Source organism: Brienomyrus brachyistius, chromosome 21 (genome assembly GCF_023856365.1).
Source record: "Brienomyrus brachyistius isolate T26 chromosome 21, BBRACH_0.4, whole genome shotgun sequence".
Lineage (NCBI taxonomy): Eukaryota > Metazoa > Chordata > Actinopteri > Osteoglossiformes > Mormyridae > Brienomyrus > Brienomyrus brachyistius.
The window spans coordinates 12654835-12675207 of record NC_064553.1 but is presented as its reverse complement, the minus strand read 5'-3'; the positions used below and the strand labels follow the sequence as shown (position 1 = coordinate 12675207).

At 45.7% G+C, this 20373-nt stretch overlaps 1 protein-coding gene and 1 non-coding gene across 2 annotated transcripts; one reads left to right on the top strand and one right to left on the bottom strand.

The window, feature by feature from the left end:
- Positions 1 to 277: 277 nt before the first annotated feature.
- Positions 278 to 15519, top strand: LOC125716560 (phospholipid phosphatase 2-like). Its single transcript, XM_048989011.1, has 7 exons — positions 278 to 522; positions 651 to 737; positions 10559 to 10710; positions 11089 to 11351; positions 11903 to 11960; positions 12868 to 13044; positions 13125 to 15519. The coding sequence occupies exons 2-7, from the start codon at positions 677 to 679 to the stop codon at positions 13272 to 13274; spliced, it is 861 nt and encodes a 286-aa protein (XP_048844968.1). The 5' UTR covers positions 278 to 522; positions 651 to 676; the 3' UTR covers positions 13275 to 15519.
- Positions 15520 to 18190: 2671 nt separating this feature from the next.
- trnaq-uug (transfer RNA glutamine (anticodon UUG)) lies at positions 18191 to 18262 on the bottom strand. The gene has a single exon. It is a non-coding gene; the product is annotated as a tRNA-Gln (tRNA).
- Between the last annotated feature and the right edge of the window lie 2111 nt (positions 18263 to 20373).

The window sequence follows — 20373 nt, the reverse complement described above, 5'->3', positions numbered from 1 at the left end:
CCACAAACAACTATTCCGATTTCACTTCGTTTAAAACTAATGTGACAAGGACCTCATTGATGCGATTACAACTGATTGTTTTTTAAAGGTAGGACAGTTCATTGTGAGACTTCAAAATAAATTCTAGTAATTTCTTCTTGAAATAATTATACAAGATTTTCACTGGGTATCATTGCATGTGCAACTGAACTTGAACTAATCTACACGTTTAATGTAAGTAGTAAACCTCTGATGTTTATTTTTCACCTTTATAATCTGACGTCAAAACGCTGGGGCGGGAAGATATGGAGAGCGAGAGGGATCCTTGCACAGTGGTAGCCGGTCTCCTACAAAGGATCTGCGGGCGGTTCGCCTGAAAGCAACCATTGGCTTTTTTTTGTCTCATTAGAGAGACGGAAAGACATAATGCGCACAGAGCTTTGAGAGCAGCAGCAGCAGCATATTGCCACCCACCGAACGCCTGGGCGTTCAAGGGGCTCAAGTCGAGAAGTTCCGTAAAGCGCACCTACAGCTCCGAGACAGGTAGGGGCAGGAGCCGGAAGAACCCGCAATTCAGGTTGCACTATATAATACGGATTTACTACGCTCCACATGCTTTGGTTTTGATTGCGGGTCTGTCGTACATATTATAATGAAAAACGTTTTAAAAGGGTCTCAGGGATCAGAAGGGGAAACCATGCCGGAGCAGCGAAAGAAGAAGCTCTTCGTGTTAGTGGATGTGCTCTGCGTGCTTGTGGGTAAGTACAGTAAACTTAATTCCTGTTTTGCCTAAATTTTTCTTTTCGCTAATCTTAACGCTTTCCTTCCCCCCTGAATCCTCGGGAGTCGTTTGCAAATTAAACACCAAAAAACTCCGTTTATCGGTCCTTTAAGTAACGTGTCCAAGTTCTTATCAATACTTGAAAAGAAACTGGGTTGGTCAATGCAAACTGGATCGTGAAACGTGCCCATTGCACTACTGTGCTTTGAGTCTAACGCGCAAAATAGACTAAGCTGTCAGTGAATGTCGCACGTTTTCATCCCGAATACATATTTTTACATAATTTAATGATATACACTGAATACTTATACTTTTACATCAATGTAAACTATCCAAGTATTACAAGTTAATTTATTATCATTAATCACAACCCTGGGCATGTCAAACACGATTTACAATCAAAGCCAATATTCAATCTTTCTTTTTTTTACGGTCTTTTAAAATCAATGGGTACCCTCATCTCATGGTTATTAATGTCAGTTTTTAAAAGTTAAAAAATCTGTTCTCTCCTTTTGAGTTAAAGTTCAGCTTTGTTAACTGTAATGAATGTGTTTGTGTATTAGTGAATGGAACAGCAAATATGTTATTTAGTTATGTAGTGGGTATACACCTGTCAGGACAGAATTGTTCTAGTTTTTAGCCAAATACAGCAGCAGCTGGCTTCATCTTTGTAAAATGCTGTTCTGATCACAAAGCCTCTGGTCTTGCACACATCAGTTCAGTATCGACGAGCGATATCTGGGTCATATCTGGTATGTGGTTCTGCTGCTTTTGACCCAGACGTGTGACAAACGTTCAGAAACAAGCCCTGGAAGTCTCCTTGTTTTCAGAACTCTGACGTCATGTCCTGTCCTGTTTGGTTTCTATGAGTTTTGGGTGGTTTGATAAGTTGAGAGACTGGAAAAAGCTGCAGATGACTGCCTAAAGCTACGCTAATCCAGTGCTCCAGTGCTCCAGTGCATCGTGTGTTGAATCCGTCGGCTTTGCTGCCTGTCACACACACTCTTGAGGGCTCTGCATTCCCAGGTACTTTGCATCGCTTAGGCTACATTTATCTTGCACGATCCCCTTTGACGACCATATATTGTTACTCCATGTGCAACCTTTGAAATTTATCCTGTGAACGAGACGAGATGAATTTATGAGAGGATTGTGAAGGGTTAGGTCACTTCGTTTCATAATAAACTGATGCGGTTAAAAAAATATATCAGATTTTATTGTTTTGCTTGTGGGACAATGGAGGGAATTAATTAAATCCAGAGACTAAGCGCTGTGCAGTGGATTAGCTGCCTGGTGTGATGAGCTGATGTAGTTCTTAATGTGGTAAAGCAATATTATGAAGGAAAAATTCCATCGCAGAAATGCAACGTGGGGGTCTATTGCTTGATGAAATTTCTTTCCTATGAAAATCAGACACGATGTTGGCCGCCAGCTGAGATGTTAAGTTCCAATCCCTGGAGTAACTAACTCTGCAAGAGTAGACGATACTTCATTAATCCCCATGAAAAACATTTCTTTCTGCCTGCCTTATATTCTGCTCCGTGAGACACGTATACAGATGAGTGCGAGATTGGGGGTCACAGCACTGGATCAGCTAGCATATGGAGGAGGGAGTTATAGGCCTAAGGACATGTAGCTATTCTGCCGAAGTTGGGGTTCAAACCAACAACCTTCTGATGACAGCTAGAGATTTAGCCTGCTGAGCCTCACTCTGCTCACTGCTGAATTGTAAGAGAATCAGCTGTATAAATAATTATGAGGTAATGAAACTCGCATGCGAATGTAGCCGCGTAAACATCCAAGGACAACAACGCAAAAGGAAGGCTGCGTGCTCATATGGTGAAAATTCAAGTTATTGTTTCGAACACAATGTGGAAAAAAGGACACGCAGCAAAGAATCGGAGAGGAAAGGCAGTTTCATCTGAAAGACGTCCGAAACAATCAGTTGTGGAAATGGCCTCCATTGGGGGGTGGGGGGGGGTGGTCCGGTGCTTCTGGTAAGTCATGGTAACTGTATTGTTATTTCTTGCTTATGACGCATTATTGCCATAATCATAGTTGAGCAACTAATGTAAGGTTCCTAGTGCAGGATGCCAGAAGGTTCCTGCTGTTGTACCTTTTTAGTGAGGTACTTCACCAGAATAGTTCAGCTGTAAGTATTCCCAGAGGTGCTGCTAGAGATTTTGGCCCCCATGAAAGCATGTCATACCGGCCCCCCAACCCAGACCAGTTCTCTTATGTTCCAAATTTTTTGTCACCCATGGGGCTTTTGGATTCATCCTTAACCCACCCCCCCTGCCATGGCGCCCCTGAACACTCTCCTTGTGTCCACATGGCTGTCCTTCCAGCACCTTTGTTTTCTCTCAAGACCTTGTGATTTCGGCGGATCAGGGTGCTCCCGTCCGTGCCCTCGGCTTCCTGGGATAGGGTCCAAGTTTCCCTGAAGCCCCTTGCTTATGACGACTAGCAGTGGAAAATGGGGAGATGCACGGATCGGTGGCAGAATGGTAATCATATATGAATGGCTTTTCCAGTTTGATGTTCTCTAACCAGCTGAATAAGATTTATTACGACAATAAATATAGGACGGGGATTCAGCTCAGCTGACACTCAGTGATGTACACACCAGTTAATCTATATAGAGGGCAGGTTAGGAAATTCTGAGACAAGGCAGCTCACCAAGACCATGTCACACAGGCTAAAACACACTGTTTTTCCTGGGACAGACAAGATTACAGCCCATTTAATGAGGGTTAGACATTCAAGGGATTTAGCATCCTAACATGAGAGACCTACCAGCTGTGCTTTCAAGCAACTGTTAAAGCATAAGGTGATTTTTGTTTTTAGATAAATTCCATGAGTTCAGTACGTGGCAAGGTGCCTGATTCACAGAGGGTTCATTTGTAATTTATATTAGTAGCGGATGTTAATGTCTTTTATAATGTTACACAAAGAACTGGAGAGGTTGTGTATGTATGTATAGGAAGTGCTGGTTATCTGGGAAGGATGTGGATCTTCGCCACTGACAAAAGGCACGTTGAGTGACGGGAATGCCGCCACCTTGGCCTCCCTGTAACGGAGCCCCGTGGTATGTTTGGTCAGTCTGTGCCCCCAGTGCATTGTGGGACAGTTCGAGTCGTGGTTAGAGGTTGTTTTTTTTTTTTTTTGTTTTTTTTTTTTTTTTATCTTTTTGCAGCTTCCCAGGGAGTTTTTTCTTTGGTTTGATGTCTCTTCGGAGGCAGGAGTTTTTAATACTTGTTTGGGAAAAATATCCATTCTGACTTCTCAAACATTCCACTCATTCACAGACCATCTTTTTATAATATGAATCCAGAATCCCCAAGAACAGGAACTGAACACGCGGCATGGAAATATCTGTGGGGCAGACAATATAATGACGAACAAAGGTGTCCACAAATCCGACAAGAACTAAGCTTAATGATTGCCCGAAGACTGTGATGGTCTAAACAATGCATACGTTACTAATTGGACAAAGACTGAAACTTGTGACGTTATGAATTCTGGCAATATCCCCATTGGATCCAGTAAAAATGATCTTCTTTTCCCCTGGGTACTTATCAAGTGGAAAAGTTACATTATCCCGGAGTTAATGTGCTCTCCCTTGGCCTGTCACGGACTCCTTTCAAGAGTCTAAATGATTTATTAGTTTTCTTTCCTTCTGTTTTTTTTTTTTATCTGCTATTTGTTTGCTGGCTCTTTATAGTTTTTACAGTTGATATCATTCAGATGTTTTTTTATCAGACATTTTCTCACTAGTTCTATCAGTGTGGAGGCAGTGAGTAGGAGTGAATTTCTGTGCGTCTTTGCTGTCACCCCCAGCTGTGAGAAGCGGTGCATTCTGGGAGCGGTAATCAGCTATTTCCCATCATCGATGGATCCGAGAACCTTTTTAATGTGATGCGCACACTCTGACATGGCATGTCTGATCGAGGAGTTACCCCAGAATGCATGAGTCAGAGCAGCCAAACATCTGGCTGAAGAGCACGGATGATAGAGGGCGAGCGAGCAGGAGGGAGTGCTGGTGTACATTCGACTGCCAGACCCACTGTTTGCAGCCCAGAACCAGCAGTATTTTGTCCATGCAGTCAGCACATACTTTCCACAATACTCAGCCTGTTGCTAGCTGCCACACAGGTTTTTGTGAAGGCCTGGAGAGTGATGGGGAGGAGCTCTACCAAAGTTTAACTTTACCTAGAGTGGGCGGCTATGTGCTCGGTGATCGGGGTCACCGTCATGCCAAGGGGACAACCAACGGTTACCCGGCATGATGGATTTTATGGTCCCAGGATGCCACTGAAACATAACACTCTTATAGCGTCAGAGTCTGACGGCTCATTACCCACACAACAAAACATCAGCTCGCACTGCGGAATACAGCAGCCAACAGGCTGCTTAGTAATAGCAGAATCCAGGAGTGTGGCAAGGTGTGCGGGGAAGAGAAAAGTGTGGAAATGGTCAGAGTAAAGTAACACAACAAAATAATCTTATTGTTACCTTCTCACCTTGCCTTTAGCGCCGAAATCAAAGCGGTAAAGTGGAACTTCTCACTTATAGTGCTGTTTGTTTTGTTTTTTTTTTTTGACACCCCCCCTGGGGGGAAAAAACAAGATCCACTTATTTTTCCTTGTCGAGTGACTCAGCCAGGGAATAAAGGCACAGGTGTGCAGCCACTGACTTACAGCACGTGTGACAGTTCTTTATTATTATTATTATTATTATTTATTATTTATTATTATTTATTAACACAGTCACTGACTACAGATCATTTCATATTTGCTTCTGAGGTCTTAAAGTTAATTTCAAGCAGCTAGCAAGACCGACAAAGACCTGGTTCATCATGCCTTGACCTTAGACCTCAGCAGTTGCAGGTACCCTGCTGAGTCCCGCCTGCAGTTTGACTCATGAATTTAACTACTGGGGTTCCTCCTTTTCCTGGTGACTCCATGCGCCCATAAGGAAGCAGCAGCAGTCAGAAAGCATGGAACCGTGTCAGGCTTCATCCGGAGGGATCTGCAGGTCTCCGCTGGGCAGTCGAGCAGCACTCGGGGTAAACTCAGATCATATGAGGTGATTAGCGAATGACACTTCGGTGACGCTGTAGAAGCTGACCTGCGCTCTGCGTTGTCCTGTCCATACCGTCCTATCATCAACAAACAGCGGATAATTCGGGTCCAGGAAGAAAAAAATCCAGACCAAGATGTTTCAATCAACCAGTTGAGTATAAAGGGTCATGAACACAGAGTACTCAGTTGGTGAGAAGAAAATCTTAATCTGGATTTGTACTTTCTGGGCCTGAACCTCGGTCAACAAAGGCATTGACTGCAGGTCCTTCCCTGCGGATTCACTCCTGTGCATGAAGCAGAATGAGGGTTAGGGTGAGGGTTAGGATGGGGGTTAGGGTGAGGGTTAGGATGGGGGTTAGGGTGAGGGTTAGGATGGGGGTTAGGGTGAGGGTTAGGATGAGGGTTAGGGTGAGGGTTAGGATGAGGGTTAGGGTGAGGGTTAGGATGAGGGTTAGGATGGGAGTTAGGGTGAGGGTTAGGATGGGGGTTAGGGTGAGAGTTAGGATGGGGGTTAGGGTGAGAGTTAGGGTGAGGGTTAGGATGAGGGTTAGGGTGAGGGTTAGGATGAGGGTTAGGGTGAGGGTTAGGGTGAGGGTTAGGATGAGGGTTAGGATGAGGGTTAGGATGAGGGTTAGGATGAGGGTTATCCAGGTTTACCATGCATTGTTTTCTCCGCTACCAGCTTTCTGCTGCCATTTCTTTTTGCCAAATGAATAACGCGGCGGTTTTCAGGCGGACTCAACTGATTCACGATGATGCTGGGATGCGTGTGCTATTCAGAAAGGGCGGAGTGCTCTTCGTCATCACTCCCACAGGTGTCCTAACCTGACAGCTGTCACACGGTATCTGACTAACATGGCGGAGTCCCTTCTCCAGGCTTATGTGGGTGTGGGTTGGGTACGTTTTATCCTGTGTTCTTCTTCTTCTTCTTTTCCAACAATAGAATGTCTGTGGAGGGCTGGGCTGGACCTTTTGTAGAAGATGCTGACTTAAGATTTCATTCAATATACGCTTGTTTGTCCGACTCTCAGTGCCGAATAGCTTCGGGGCTTGGCACTGGTGTGTTTAGGGAATCCTAGCTGTGTGTTTTTCTTCAGTACGGTCTGTCATGCTTGTTTCAGATTTGTTAGCTAGTTGAGGTTGCACAATCGCAGGGCGACGTGGCAGAGTCTAACTGCGCTCATGATCTCTGGTCTCCGTTATTTTCCGTCTTTGTCGGTTTATCAATAGAATAGATGTCTTAGTAACAGAATGGTCTGTCTGTGCCAGTGGTTCACAACCTTTTTTGCACCAGGATCCAATGTTTTCCAAGGCAGCTCAGTCACGTCCTTATGTCAAGCATAGGTTTAAATTAAGCCTATTATCAAGCACGCAGTGCCTATTGCACAAATCTGATTGGATGTGCCATTGAATTTTAAATGAAGCACCTGTGGTTTGGCTATTTGGATTGGTTGAGTGTTCACTAGTTTTACACTAAGCATTTGCAGACCCAAAACTGGTTTGTACAGGTTAATTCTACGACTGGGCTGAGAAATCTGATCCAGGATCAGCATAGGAGCTCGCCGGTTTTAAAATGCTTGCATTTCCAGCTCTGCCTCGCGAACCCTTTCAGAACTTGTGACCCGAATTTGTGTTGTGAATCCCTGGCGTATGATGTTTCCAGATGACAGTGTGCAGGACCTGGGCCTACAGTAGCCTGCAGCCTGTGGGAGCAAAGCCTTCTGGGCCGTGACATAGGTGCATCACCCACCCCCCCACCCCACCACCTGAAGGCATGTTAATGATCAACAGGCTGGTAATGAGGATTCCAACTGGGTGAATGGTTGAAAAGTAATGACTTAAAGGAACAGGGTTTGACTGACTTGCCATTCTGCTTCTCACAGACTTTTCGGAACACATCATTTTTTATTACTGTCGTTGTTCTGTTTTGCTTTTTCGAATCTGAGGTTTTATACAATGTAACTTCATTAATGGATGGGAACCATTCATGAACCGTGTGAGACCTTAAATGTCACCAGGCTACCCGGGACCGCCTAAAGATCACTGAATCTCACCATTGAGCCTCAAGTCGGGGCTTGTTTGGAATGATTCGAGGGGAATGGAAAATCCTCTTTTAACTGATGGGTCTTTTTTTTCCCTCCATTGTCACCTGATAATGGGATTCTTTGCAGTCGTTTCTGCTCCTCAGCGTTTCTGTGCTCGCTGTCCCTGCGGGATTCGCAGTGTAAGCCGAGCGGCGTGGAAGTCTGCCCTGCCATTGTTACACCCGGGAAACGCCCCTTCTCTGCCCAAACAAACTGAAGCCCAGCCTATCAAAATGTTTTCTCTCTCTACGGTCAAAAAAAAATAAAAAATCGACCTGCTTACATGTGGGCTAGAAGACTTTGTGAATCGAGAACAAACATCAATCCGTTTTCCAGTCCCTTATCCTGGTTGGGGTTGCAGGGGGCCTGGGGAAAACCCTGGACGGACTAAGAAGCAATTGTATGATGCTTTATTTTGGTTAAGCCAGGTGTGACCTTTGAACTCAAAGCGGGCTTCTTCCTGGTCTTCCATTGCTGGCTCCTCTCGCTATTCCACCGTGGCCTGAAACGTCCAAGCCAAAAGGCTGAGATTTTGGCTTCTCCAGATTCGTTTCGCTGGCTGTACTGCTGGTGCTGTTTGGCACTGTGGTTGTGCCCGTCAGACACCCACTGCCAGTGACCAGACCATACCGCACACACTGCCTGTGTTTACAGCTCTTGGCAATGGTGTGGAATATCATGTACTCCCATACACGTAATGCAGACAATGGTGCTAAAGATCACACGACCTCAATCTATAAGGTTCTAAATGAGCACGAGTGTGAAATTCATACCCAGGCGTCTGTCTTTGACAGTGTGCCCAGTACACTGGCTGGACATGGCCATATTCAATCAGCATTTTATAGGAGAGTGGGTTGTCCCAGATATGAGGTAATACGTTTGGGCAGGTTTTCTTTGGTTCACAAGGCTGCCTGGTGCCACATCATTCAGCCAGTGCCAGAGTTTAACAGCAGAACAAGAAACAACGGGGTTCATTGCCAGGCTAGACCCCAACTGGAAGTGATGCTAGCATGCTAGGCTGGAGGAAGAGTTTGCTGCTAAGGGTGAACGTTAACTGGATGTGATGCTAGCGTGCTAGGCTACGGCCTTATTAGGAAAGAGTTTGCTGCTAATGCTGAATGTTAACTGGAAGTGATGCTAGCATTCTAGGCTAGGGCCTTATAGGGGAAGAGACGGCACAGAGAATGTCACAGAGAGCATAGAGGGAGAGCATAGCCTGTAGATAACAGTAGGTCTACCACATAGCGTTCATCCTCTTATCAGAGGAGATTGCTGCTTCCTGGGATGTCAGGAGCTCTGACATAGCTGTCAGATGCGAGGGTGGAGCTCATTTTGTTTATGCATCTGGATTATACTGGTGTTCCAGAATCATTGTTAATCCTCCTTAATTATTACGACTTGTTTTCATTCATTTGGTGGTGTTGTTTTTGCAACAGAAGCAGCACCACTTTACTGCAGCCATACTCAGCAGCAAAGGGCATAGTGGTAAATTACACATGCTCACCTGAAGGTTATTGGTTTAAATCCTGGGAATAAATTGCTGCTGTGAGCAAAGCAACCTCTGTTGCATGAGTGAAATATTCGTCTCCATGTGGGCTTTCAGGCGGCTTTGGCTAAATTTAATACATGCGATCCTTCCTAGTACTTCACCCTCAGCCTCTTTTTTTGGCTCCTTAAACCCACAGGAGGTGTGGTTATAATCTGCAGGATCAGCTGTACATGGCACCTTATGAACACCGGTAGCTTGCTTTCCCTCGTTGCCATGGATACCACAGTACAAGTTTTCAGTAAAATAAAAATGTGGTGTCCTGCTTTATAGGCCCGTTTTCTCTGAGGTGCCCCCCTGCCGGTGAAGGGGAATTTGTAGAAACGGCTGCCTTTCAATTATGGCCGGTTACACCATTCGCTAGAGTCAATAAGGCAGCGAGCGCAACGGCCGCCGAACGTCGCGATTGCAGGTAAGACAACGACGAGCAGGAAAACTCGATCTGCTTATCTGATCTGCAACGCCTCCTCGGTCACCTGATGACACGCTGTTGCCTGAAGTACTGGCCGGAGCAGAATGGGAAGATGTTTGCGGAAAGGAGGCTCGGGGAAGTGCTGCAGCGTTCCGCTGGGAGTGCGGTCCATGCCCTCGCCATGGCGACGGTGTTCGGCAAAGGACCGAGAGTCAAGGCCGCTCGCTGTGGACGGGGAGCTCCCACGCTATGATCATCGCGGACTTTTTTTCCCTGTAGTCGGCACGTGGTCGCGTCTCCTTCGTTGTTTGCGGCTGTGTTGTGGTGAATCACAGTGCCTTTTGAAGGGTAGCGTAAATGGTGTGTTTCTTTAATAATTCAGGTCATGGTTTTCTTTTTCGACTTTGACTTTCTGGACTGCTGCTGAAAATATTGAGCTCTTCGCTTTTCACACTGAAGTGATGTGATGGTAAGGTACTGCCACCATGACTTCATCTTGCCATTCAGGAGCTGTTTATAGCGCAGGGCTGTTTGCACTGCTCCACGAAGAGCAGTGTGTGCCGAGTCGGTAATTACCTTAACGACGTGTAATTACCCTAAAAATGTGCTAGGACTTGTGTCATTTTATATGATTAGCTCAGACTGTTTTCCTGCCTCCATCTCGTCACACAGCCTCACTGCCCTTCCTGATCTTGACCATCATGTCCAGTCCCTACAAACGGAGAGTGCACTGTGACGACGAGAGTATAAAGTATCCCTTCCTGCCGGACACCATCACGCCTGGCCTCATGGCCGCTGTCACCATCTCCTGCACTATCATCATTGTGAGTCGCTGTGGCCACGCCCCTTTTTTTGCTGCTCCACACCCCACATTTACATCTTCCTTTTTGCAATCCCTCACTTAGGAAAATCAGTTAGTGCATCAGATTCTGTGTTCTAGCACCATTCAGCGATTCAGCTGTTCTAAGGCAGTTCTAAGGTTTTTTTAAGGTGGGGGGGCACAAGAGGGGCCATAATTCATACAGAGGGGCCAACCAAGAGTGATAGGAGAGGGGACACTCTGAAACCAATCAGCTTGCAGCTAGTCTCCTGTGGCCCCGCCATATAGTTGGTTTTACATATACAACATTAATCACTGTAATATTTCACAGTAATACCGATCACTTTGTTTTAAAGTTTTTTTTTTTTCCTTTTTTCTTCAGATTACGTCTGGTGAGGCTTACCTGGTCTACACCAAGGGACTGCATTCCAACTCCGACTTCAACCAGTACCTGTCGGCCCTATACAAGGTGGTGGGCACGTTCATATTCGGGGCAACAGTCAGCCAGTCTCTCACTGACCTGGCCAAGTACACGATTGGCCGGCCGAGGCCTAACTTCCTGGCTGTGTGCGACCCTGAGGTCTGCGAGGGCTACCTCCAGGATGCCAACTGCACCGGGGATCCCCGCAACGTGACAGAGTCCCGGTACAGATCTGCAGCTATCATCCGCCTCTTTGTTTACCAACCTGCCAGTCAGTATATCGACTAGTCAATCAGATTTTATGTTCTACACAGTAGATTTTCTTCAGAGACCAGTAAGAACCAGCTGAAGCTGGGTAGGGATGAAGATGTTTTCCCCAGCTTCATCTCTAGCGCTGGTTAAATTTTGTTTATATAATAGTCGTTGGGGGAAAAAATGCTGGCAGAACTGTCCGTTTTGTCCTGTAAATCAGAACCAGACAGCTGAGACTCAGGCTGCAATGCTCTCAATGTGCCCCACCCCCCAAAAAAAAAAATACCTCCAGCAATCAGCTGTAGTGCAGTGTCTTCTGGCCCATAACCTCAAGCTGCGTCCATTAGTGAAAGATGCAACAGCACTGATGGTCCTGGGAGTGGAAGCTGAAGTTCTTCACCCGACGCATCAGCTCTCGGTCGTTTGTTCAGCGCGTGATTCACTGTAGGGGTGGGAATGGCCTAATGACAGATCTGCGCGTCTGTTTGATCATGCTAACATCACTGCTCTTCCTGATGTCCAGGTTATCCTTCTACTCCGGACACTCCTCCTTCGGGATGTACTGCATGCTGTTTTTGGCGGTAAGTGCCCCCCCTCCTCCATGGTGTTTGTGTTTCTGTAATGAATGTGTTACAGATGAAGTGACCCCTCTGGGGCGGGGGCGGGGGGGGGTTATCATCACGTTCTCTGATGTTCCGGGCACACGGGCTGGGGCTATTGAGAGTCACAACCTCCCGCTGTGTTTGCAGGCCGCAGCGGAGGCTCACCTTCCCGCTGATGTAAAGCTGGAAAACATCGATTCCCTCATTGTGGGGACGCCCCCACGCAGGGGAGCACGCGCCTGTGTCTGAGCGAACAGCCAGGGCAGCAGATTGTATTGGAAGGGCCAGTTCTGCCAGGCCAAGCAAAACATGTGGTCATTCGAGATAGAATGTATCAGGGCTCGCTGATATCCTGTTATGTTTCAGTTCACGCCACAAAAGCTGCATTTATAGCAAACTGTGTGTGTGTGTGTGTGGGTGTGTGTGTGCTTATGTTTACAAAGTTCCCCACAACTGTAATAAAAACCTGTTATTTTGACGTTGTGGGGACGTTCAGGTCTCCACAAAAATCTGCGAATGCAATCAAAAAATCTAAAATGCCAAAAGTCTCATGTTTTGTTTGGTTACTTACGGTTAAGGTTTGGGCTGGGTGGGGGTGAAGGTCGTCATGTTTTCCCCATAGAAATGAACAGAGAGTCCCCACAAAGATATAATTACAAACCTGTGGTGTGTGTGTCTGTGTGCCGCCACAGCGTAATGAATACCCTTTTTTTTTTTTACCTTACGGGGACCAGTTTCCTAGTCACCATAAGGGAAAACTCAGTTTTCTAAAAAATCCATGATTACAATAAAAAAAACTCCTCTTGTATTTGGTTTAGTTGCTTATGGCCGTGCTCAGGGCTGGGTGGAGGTTAATCCTTGCCATCTTTCTCCATCTTCTCTGCAGCTCTACGTCCAGGCGAGGATGGTGACAAAGTGGGCCCGGCTCCTGCGGCCCACCGTCCAGTTCTTCCTCGTGGCCTTTGCCCTTTACGTGGGCTACACCCGTGTATCCGACTACAAGCATCACTGGAGTGACGTTCTGGTGGGGCTCCTGCAGGGGGCACTAATTGCCGTCCTCAATGTAAGTGACGATCAGCTTTTCGTTTTCTTCTGTGAATATTATATGCCACTATGTGCCGTTTCCATCTCCCCGGGGATTAGGTGCGCTACGTGTCGGACTTCTTCAAGCAGCGAGCACCCAGCTGTGTGCAGACGGAGGCGGCAGAGAGGGAGGCCCTGGAGGGCAAGCCCAGTGTGCAGATTGGGGAGGGGGAACACGGCAACCACTACACCTACCCCCGGATGGTGTGAGCACCAGTGTGCCTGTCTCCCATTCGTGGACAACTTGTTCCCCCAAAGCTACCACACCAACCAAAGCGCTGCAGACTGTCCACAGCCCCCCATTTCAACCAATCACTGCCTCTGACACTGACCCCGCCCCCCAACCTTCCTACCAATGGCTCACCTAGCCTGCTCGGACTGAAAATACTTATCCTTGCAGGTCTATAACACAAGAGGTCATGTCTGATTTACATATTTTTGCCTTTTTATCTTTCTCCTGTTTTTTTTTTTTTTTTATCGGTTGACTTGAGTACTGCGGATGCTGCGCAATGAAAGCCGTACAAAGTGAGTTATGAGTAAGTTTGTGGGTTGAGGTTGGCTGTGACGACGAAGTCATGTGATGGTCTAGTCAAGTGATCTCAGTGCCGGGCAGCCAACATGAGCTCTTGAAGACCAGCATAGTGTATCAAGAAGGACCCAGAGTCGCTTTTGGTAGATCTCAGCTGATATAATGTCCATGACTTAATCAGGACAGCTACTATTGCTTAGTCAAACCAGTAAGACAAGTTCAAAAGCATCGCTGAAGATTCAGCTGAAATGCTACAGAAAAATCTGTCCTAGAACCTCCTGCTTATCTCAGATATTCCGCAAGACTGTGAAGGTGAGTTCAGTCCTTACGGGAAAACCCACCACTGTCCCGGTTACCTATATTCAAAGCTCACTTGCCACATACACAGAAGCATTTCACTCCGCATCTGCACAATGCATGCGTGTGTGACGAATAAAACCTTAAATTATTTCCAAATATTTATCGTTGTCCAGAGTGGTTCTAAGTCGGCTTATATCTCCTACTGAATCACAATTTAAAAAAAAAAAACTTGTACATTAAATAACTTGATTTTTTTTGCTTTCCACATACAGCTTGCAGCTGTAAGTGTATAGCAGGGTATTTTAAGGTAGACTGGTTTTTATCTGGCTATGTAAAATTGTTTTTGTTTTTTTTTACCAATGATATGCCGCCTCCAGTGCTGCAGGTTCCAATTGCAAGCAGTATGAGAATCAATATTTGTGTTACCCACCCCCCCCCCCCCCAGTCTGACCTGTTCTCTCCAGTCATGTGACAATCGAAAGGGATTCTGCTGTTGCCGTTGTGCAATAGTTACATGATTAGCTACTTTGAGATTGTGAAGCAGTGCGCAAATACGCTGCTGTTATTCTGGAGTGTGTGTATGCAGTGTGTGCGTTTTGCTTGTGTTTCTGCATGTATGCCGGCCTCTCAGATGCGTGGACTGTATGTGCGGTAATTGGGTTCTGATGGGTAATCAGGTTCTAGCTCAGTCTGCATTATAAGTGCATGCAGGAATCATACCGTTCTACGCTGATGCACTTTCCTCTTGACTTATTCCTAAGGATGAATTCTAGAAAACCTGTTCATTTCAGACACGAAGAGAAGGTTTAAAAATCAATACCAGGGCTCTATATAAACAAGCCCACTTTCATCCTGGTAGCTTTCATAGAACAGAAGTTTTATCATAAAATAGTGCTGGTTTAATTACCTTATTGAAGGAACCTTTGGTATATATGCATTTTTAGTATTACGTGGCTGTTTTTGCTGTAAACAAACCCTAACCCTCATCCCTCTCATATTGTATATTGATGCATTTTTTTGTAGTTGTCAATGTCAGATCCTGTTAAATATATGTGACGGAGAGACCCCACGCTGCCACTTTGTATTTCATTGCTGGTTTTATGCCAGTCATCCAGTGATTCTCATTTGAGTTGTAATGGGATCCATCAAGAATTCCTCGAAACTGACTGTGACCAAAGAAGGCACCTGTATTTTTTGAATGCTGGGATGTCATGATTGCTCAGTCGCAGTCGATATGACGTTCAACCAAAACTGCTGAAAAAGGACTTAAAAAGGACTTTTGTCAGAGAGGGAGAGAGAGAGAGAGACTTCTGTTGTCGCTGAGAATGTGGACTTGAAGACATCAAAGCGGACGTCTCGCCAACAGCTAATGGGGGTCGTGAGCTGACAGACAAGTTCTGGAACGAGCTGTTGACATGCATGCGCCTAGTTATCAAACTTATCAATCCAGATTCCTGTCTGCTTAGGAATCCCAGAGTCAGAAGGGTGAAGGTTTGTTGGCAGAAAGTGCCAGAAAGATTCACAAACAGCCCATGTCTGTGATGTATGATCTGTGTTCTGGTCAGTTCCTCAGCTCTGTCGTTTTGTGTCTGTGTGACAGTAAAGCTGATAAATCCAGCAGCCCGACCATGGGAATCAGCCTCATTCATATTAACTGCGCGTTGGTGCCTAACACGCTGGAAAAGCCTTCGATTGTTACCGGAACATTCCTCTTGACAAAACACAGGGCTTCCTGGATCTCCTCCTGGCTCGGTTCCAGTTAGGCTGTGGGCCAGGTTCATGCGCAGGGACAAGAAAGTTCTTCCTGTCCACAAACCTACAAACCACAAACCTTAACTTGTGGGTCAGAGATTACTATCAAAGTTAACAGGCAGGTTCCTACATGTCTATATAGCCCAATCAGAGCTTGTACTTGTTTTAAAACATAAAATTACATAAAACGCTGGAACATTCAGCCACCTCTACTTTGTAAATTGGTTAATAAAAGGAAATATGGGCAAACAGCCCGTTTCAGTTTGACCATTTCGATGGGTATCAATCTTACTTGTAGGTTCATTACAGTGGATATTTTTCTCTTTTGATTTGGATCTTATCACCCCCCCCAGTCCCTTCCATTAGCTGAATTGCCCTTTGATCTCATTATGGTCCTTCTCCTGTGCAGCTGCAGCAGACTTCAAACGTCTGGTTGGGGGGTAGAGGGGTATTTTTAGCTATGTAAACATCCGATGTGTTGGGAAGGGCTTTCCAGTCCGCCGTGGGCAAAGCTGGTAAGGTGGCCAGAGGTGCTTGGTCAGGCATATGTCCTCCAGCTGTCGTGGGTGAGGAGGCTCTCCTCCTCCTGCAGTGGGGGGGGGGGGTACTTTCATTCTGATGGCTGATCCAGCTGCAGATTTGAAGACACCCGCAATTCTCTTGCGTCTCGGCATGCCCGTAGTCCCACAGATCGTCTCTCTGGGAGACAGCAGTGACCAGGACCTACTCACTTTGGGCAGTGCGCTTCCACTCCGTATAGAAGCACGTGTGTCCGGACCCGACTGCCTGGAGTCCAGACGGCTTCATTCAGCAGGGTGACCAAACTTTCAGGCGCTGAGCAGTGATCCGCACTATCACCACGCCCCTCAGAGGCCTCAGGATCCATTTTAAGCGAGGCGTGTGCTATGTTTGTTTTCAGCTACACGGTGGGTGTAGGTTCAAAGACCGCCACCTGGTTTTGGGTGTTGTGGGACTTTAAATAAGATAATCTGACATCCCAACCCTGCAGAGTGGCTCAGCGGCTTAGATTAGGGACTCCGACAGCAGTAGCCGACCGTCCAAACATCCGCCTGGGGCGTGTTCAAGAACCACGCCAAGACCACTAAGGTGTCAGGTCATAGTCTCCGTCCATTTATATTCTGGAGTTTTGCACCGGAATTAAGCATCTGTTCATAACCCTTTTTCCGTTGAACCTCAAATGTGAAAAGTCAGGGTTAGTTTTTCAGGGTCGTGAGTTTTGTTCTGCCATGTTCACCGCTTGTGGAACTTCAGCCTCGTGAACCCTCAACACAATTTGAAATATAAACACTCTGTCCATATACACTGCCATCCTTGTCCTCATTAAAGGTAACCATGGCTTGTAATGGGTTAAGTTAAGAATCAATATCAGGACATACACCGGTATCTTTGCTATTTGCTTCCACAGGCATATATTTCAAACCATTTGCTTAGAACTCCGGAAGACAACAATACAACACTGAAGAAAGCTAATACTCAACAAATCCGGCAGTGGGGTCTGATTTTTTTTAGGTGGGTCAAACCCCAAGGTAGTTGTAAGCGACTTTCCACAAAGATGTCTGTAGTTTGTCATTTTTAAAGTCAGAGCTGGAGAATTACTCTCTTGGTGTCAGAGAATGTTTGTTTTCCTTCTGAAAAATAGACCAAACAGAAGGGAAGTTGAAGCTATGAAGACCGGAGGTGTCTGTACACTGTTGGGCTTGTGCATTTGACACCATCCGTAGACCAGATTGGTACAATAACCTTCATTTTCAGGTGTGTTCTATTGTAATTGATGCTTCTGAAAACTGAATCATGCAAATATGTGCTTGTTAAAAATAACCGTGAGCTCAGCCCACACCAGGGTGGAATCTTTTTTTATTGTCTGACTGGAAGCACACTCCCTGGGCATGTGGGAGAAACCTGTGCGCCGTATTTCACACCCTTCTGTCACGGCCGAGCAGCCTGTCCTCAGAAGAACCGCTAGACAGGAGCCTCTGGTACCTCGCTGACCTGTGGTGATGCGCAGAGCTCTGGGTCTGTTTGTGGGAGGGAAGGACCCACATAGATAAAGCTGAAGTAACAGCAAAGCACGGCAGTATTACGACCTTTATTTTAAAACATTAAAATTTCCCCTCATTGTTTCCAGCACGTCACAGGAAGGCAGGATCCAAAAAAATCCGTAGGGTGTGAATGACATCATTTTTGAACACGCCAAAACGATTAAACTCGGTTAACTTTTTAACTACTTAATACGGTTGTCGATGTTGTCATCCATTTATTTCAATGCTGTGATACACTGTCCCTTGGGGGCGCAAATCAACCAACCACAAGCAATAATCTCTCGAGTATCAATGATTAATACTGCTGTTGTAATGAAAAGAATAGATACTCAGGTAAGAAATTACGTCATTTTCAACTTCCGCGCTTTTTCGTGAGGACCTCTTTCCTGTCTTTAGGTGCTACTTATTTTGCACAACTGTTCTCATTTCTTATTTTCAAGGTAGAACTTGGACTAGGATTATTACACATCGACACAAAACATCGAAGGTTCTACCGAGATTTGAACTCGGATCGCTGGATTCAAAGTCCAGAGTGCTAACCATTACACCATAGAACCTACCCGTGGAAACGCTGGTTTAACTAGATAGAAAACTCTAGACTCATTTGTCGATTTATGGGTGTTTTTATGTGCGTGTGTGTTATTGTGATTCTTGTCATATTCATGTTCACAAACAACTATGAACAATGCTGACAAGCGAATAAATACAAATTGAAAATCTTTCTACTTTGTTTCCCAAAACTACCGCTAGGTGGCAATCGAAGCTCATCGTGAAATAAAGCGGTTACTAGATGCACTATTGCTGTGTGTTTGATATAGCATCCTTGTAGCTGAACTAGGCACAAATTTCGGGGAAATTTACAGTCACAGGTGTAAAGAAAGTGGCCATGATATGCGCGATACGTTATTTGTAGGTCTTAAAGCAATGGGGAAACAGTGATCGGGGGAGTGGGGCCCTGTCAGCAGATGTTTCCTCAGGTCGTGTTGCAGAGCATTAAGCATCTGCAAGTGAACAGTGATGACATCATCACTTTCAAGAATCTGAACCAGGTATATATATCTCTGGAGGGTTTAGGTGAGGGTTACATGGACGGCATCTTGGCACAGGGCTGCCGCACATACAAATGTAAATGATGACGTGTGTGATCGGTTTTGTATCGCTGATCTTCACATCACGTCAATAATATCATGTCACTGTGTGGGGCAGTGTACTTGTCGGAGTGGGCGCCCTGATTCTAGTTTGTACGACATGGGGGGGGGGGGGGGGTTGGGGGGGGGCTGGGCAGACCTCCAGTCCGCCCACAAGAAGCCTGAGGTATGTCGCTTCTGACTTTGTTCAGGGCTGCTGCAATTAGTCAAATCCTTCACACAATGGAATGCTATCAAATAAGCCATCCATTCAAAGCATTGTGAATATAGTTTCACAGTAATAATATTGTTTTTTTTTCTGGTTTGTGCGAAATCTGTACAGCGCTAAGGTGAGTTTATTCAGTTTTGAATCCTGGTTGCCAGTGTTGGGGGATGGGGGATGCAGTGACGCTCGAATGCCAGATTAACACAAATGGATAAGAAAAGGTCTGAGCCCTCAGGTGCCCGGTTTAGAAAAAAGAGGGAAGAAGTAAAGGTGAAATGTGCGAAAGATAAAGGTTTCCAGCTCTTTCATCTCTTTGTGAGTTTAATATTATGCCTGTAATGAAATAGGCCAGTATAACACCAGTATGTTTAACCAACAGGATAATAGTGTAATAATTTGATTCCATTTATCCATCCATATATTACAATTTTTTATTTGTCTTTTTTATTCCTTTTTGACAGTTAAGAATCTTATTATGTATATATTTGTATAATTTTAATTTTATCATTGCTAATTTGTGTAGTTCCAAATCTCTTAATAAAAATGTCAGTGCTGAATGGTGTTTTTTTGTTGTGGGGGTGGCCGGGACACACACACACACACATTTTTTGTTTGGGTTTGGGCGCTGGGGCCGGGGGTTCACCCAAGGCACTATACAAGCTAGAACCACCAATGCCAATTATGCTCCAGATTTTTCGGGTCTTGCAATTCTCCAAACTACCCACCCCCCTAGAGTACCGCCATCGTGTGGACAGCTGATTTCAGAATTTTGTTGGGTAATTTGTAATCTGTATGGAGTCATTATTCCGGTTCCACGTTCCCGAGAACATCAGCAGGTCCCCCAAGACCAGAACCAGTCTAATCTCCGTCAGAATCTGCTCCCTCTGACGCTACGCAAATCTCACGCTATGCTGCCGTTCCTCCAGCACTCGTTTTATATTCGTGACTGTTTTTCTGGGCTAGTACCCTTCCCCTGTCAGATAAAACATCCCCGCTGCCCTGTGGCAGGGCTGGCGCTGTTTGGGGGGCTTTTATCTGTATGGGGGACACCTGTTTAGTCCCTAACTACTTTCACAGAGCGGGGGGGGGGGGGGGGTCATCATACGCTTCGATACGTCATGGAGGGCAAACAGCAGCCTGCCCATGTAATTATTCAAATGGAATATAATGACCGTGGCTGCTGTATGCTGTATACAATACACTAGTGCTGACGATGATTACTCAGTTCCAGTTGTCCAGCTACATTATACTCCCATTTTTCGTCTTTTATTTTTTTCTCCATCTTGCTACAATGCTCATTCTAACAGCAGTCATT

Bases quoted from the DNA above. Each gene is read 5' to 3' on its own strand.
- LOC125716560 (XM_048989011.1), top strand. From the start codon at position 677: ATGCCGGAGCAGCGAAAGAAGAAGCTCTTCGTGTTAGTGGATGTGCTC. The intron at 11,961-12,867 runs GTAAGTGCCCCC...TCTTCTCTGCAG, and splicing joins ACTGCATGCTGTTTTTGGCG to CTCTACGTCCAGGCGAGGAT. The intron at 13,045-13,124 runs GTAAGTGACGAT...CCCGGGGATTAG, and splicing joins CACTAATTGCCGTCCTCAAT to GTGCGCTACGTGTCGGACTT.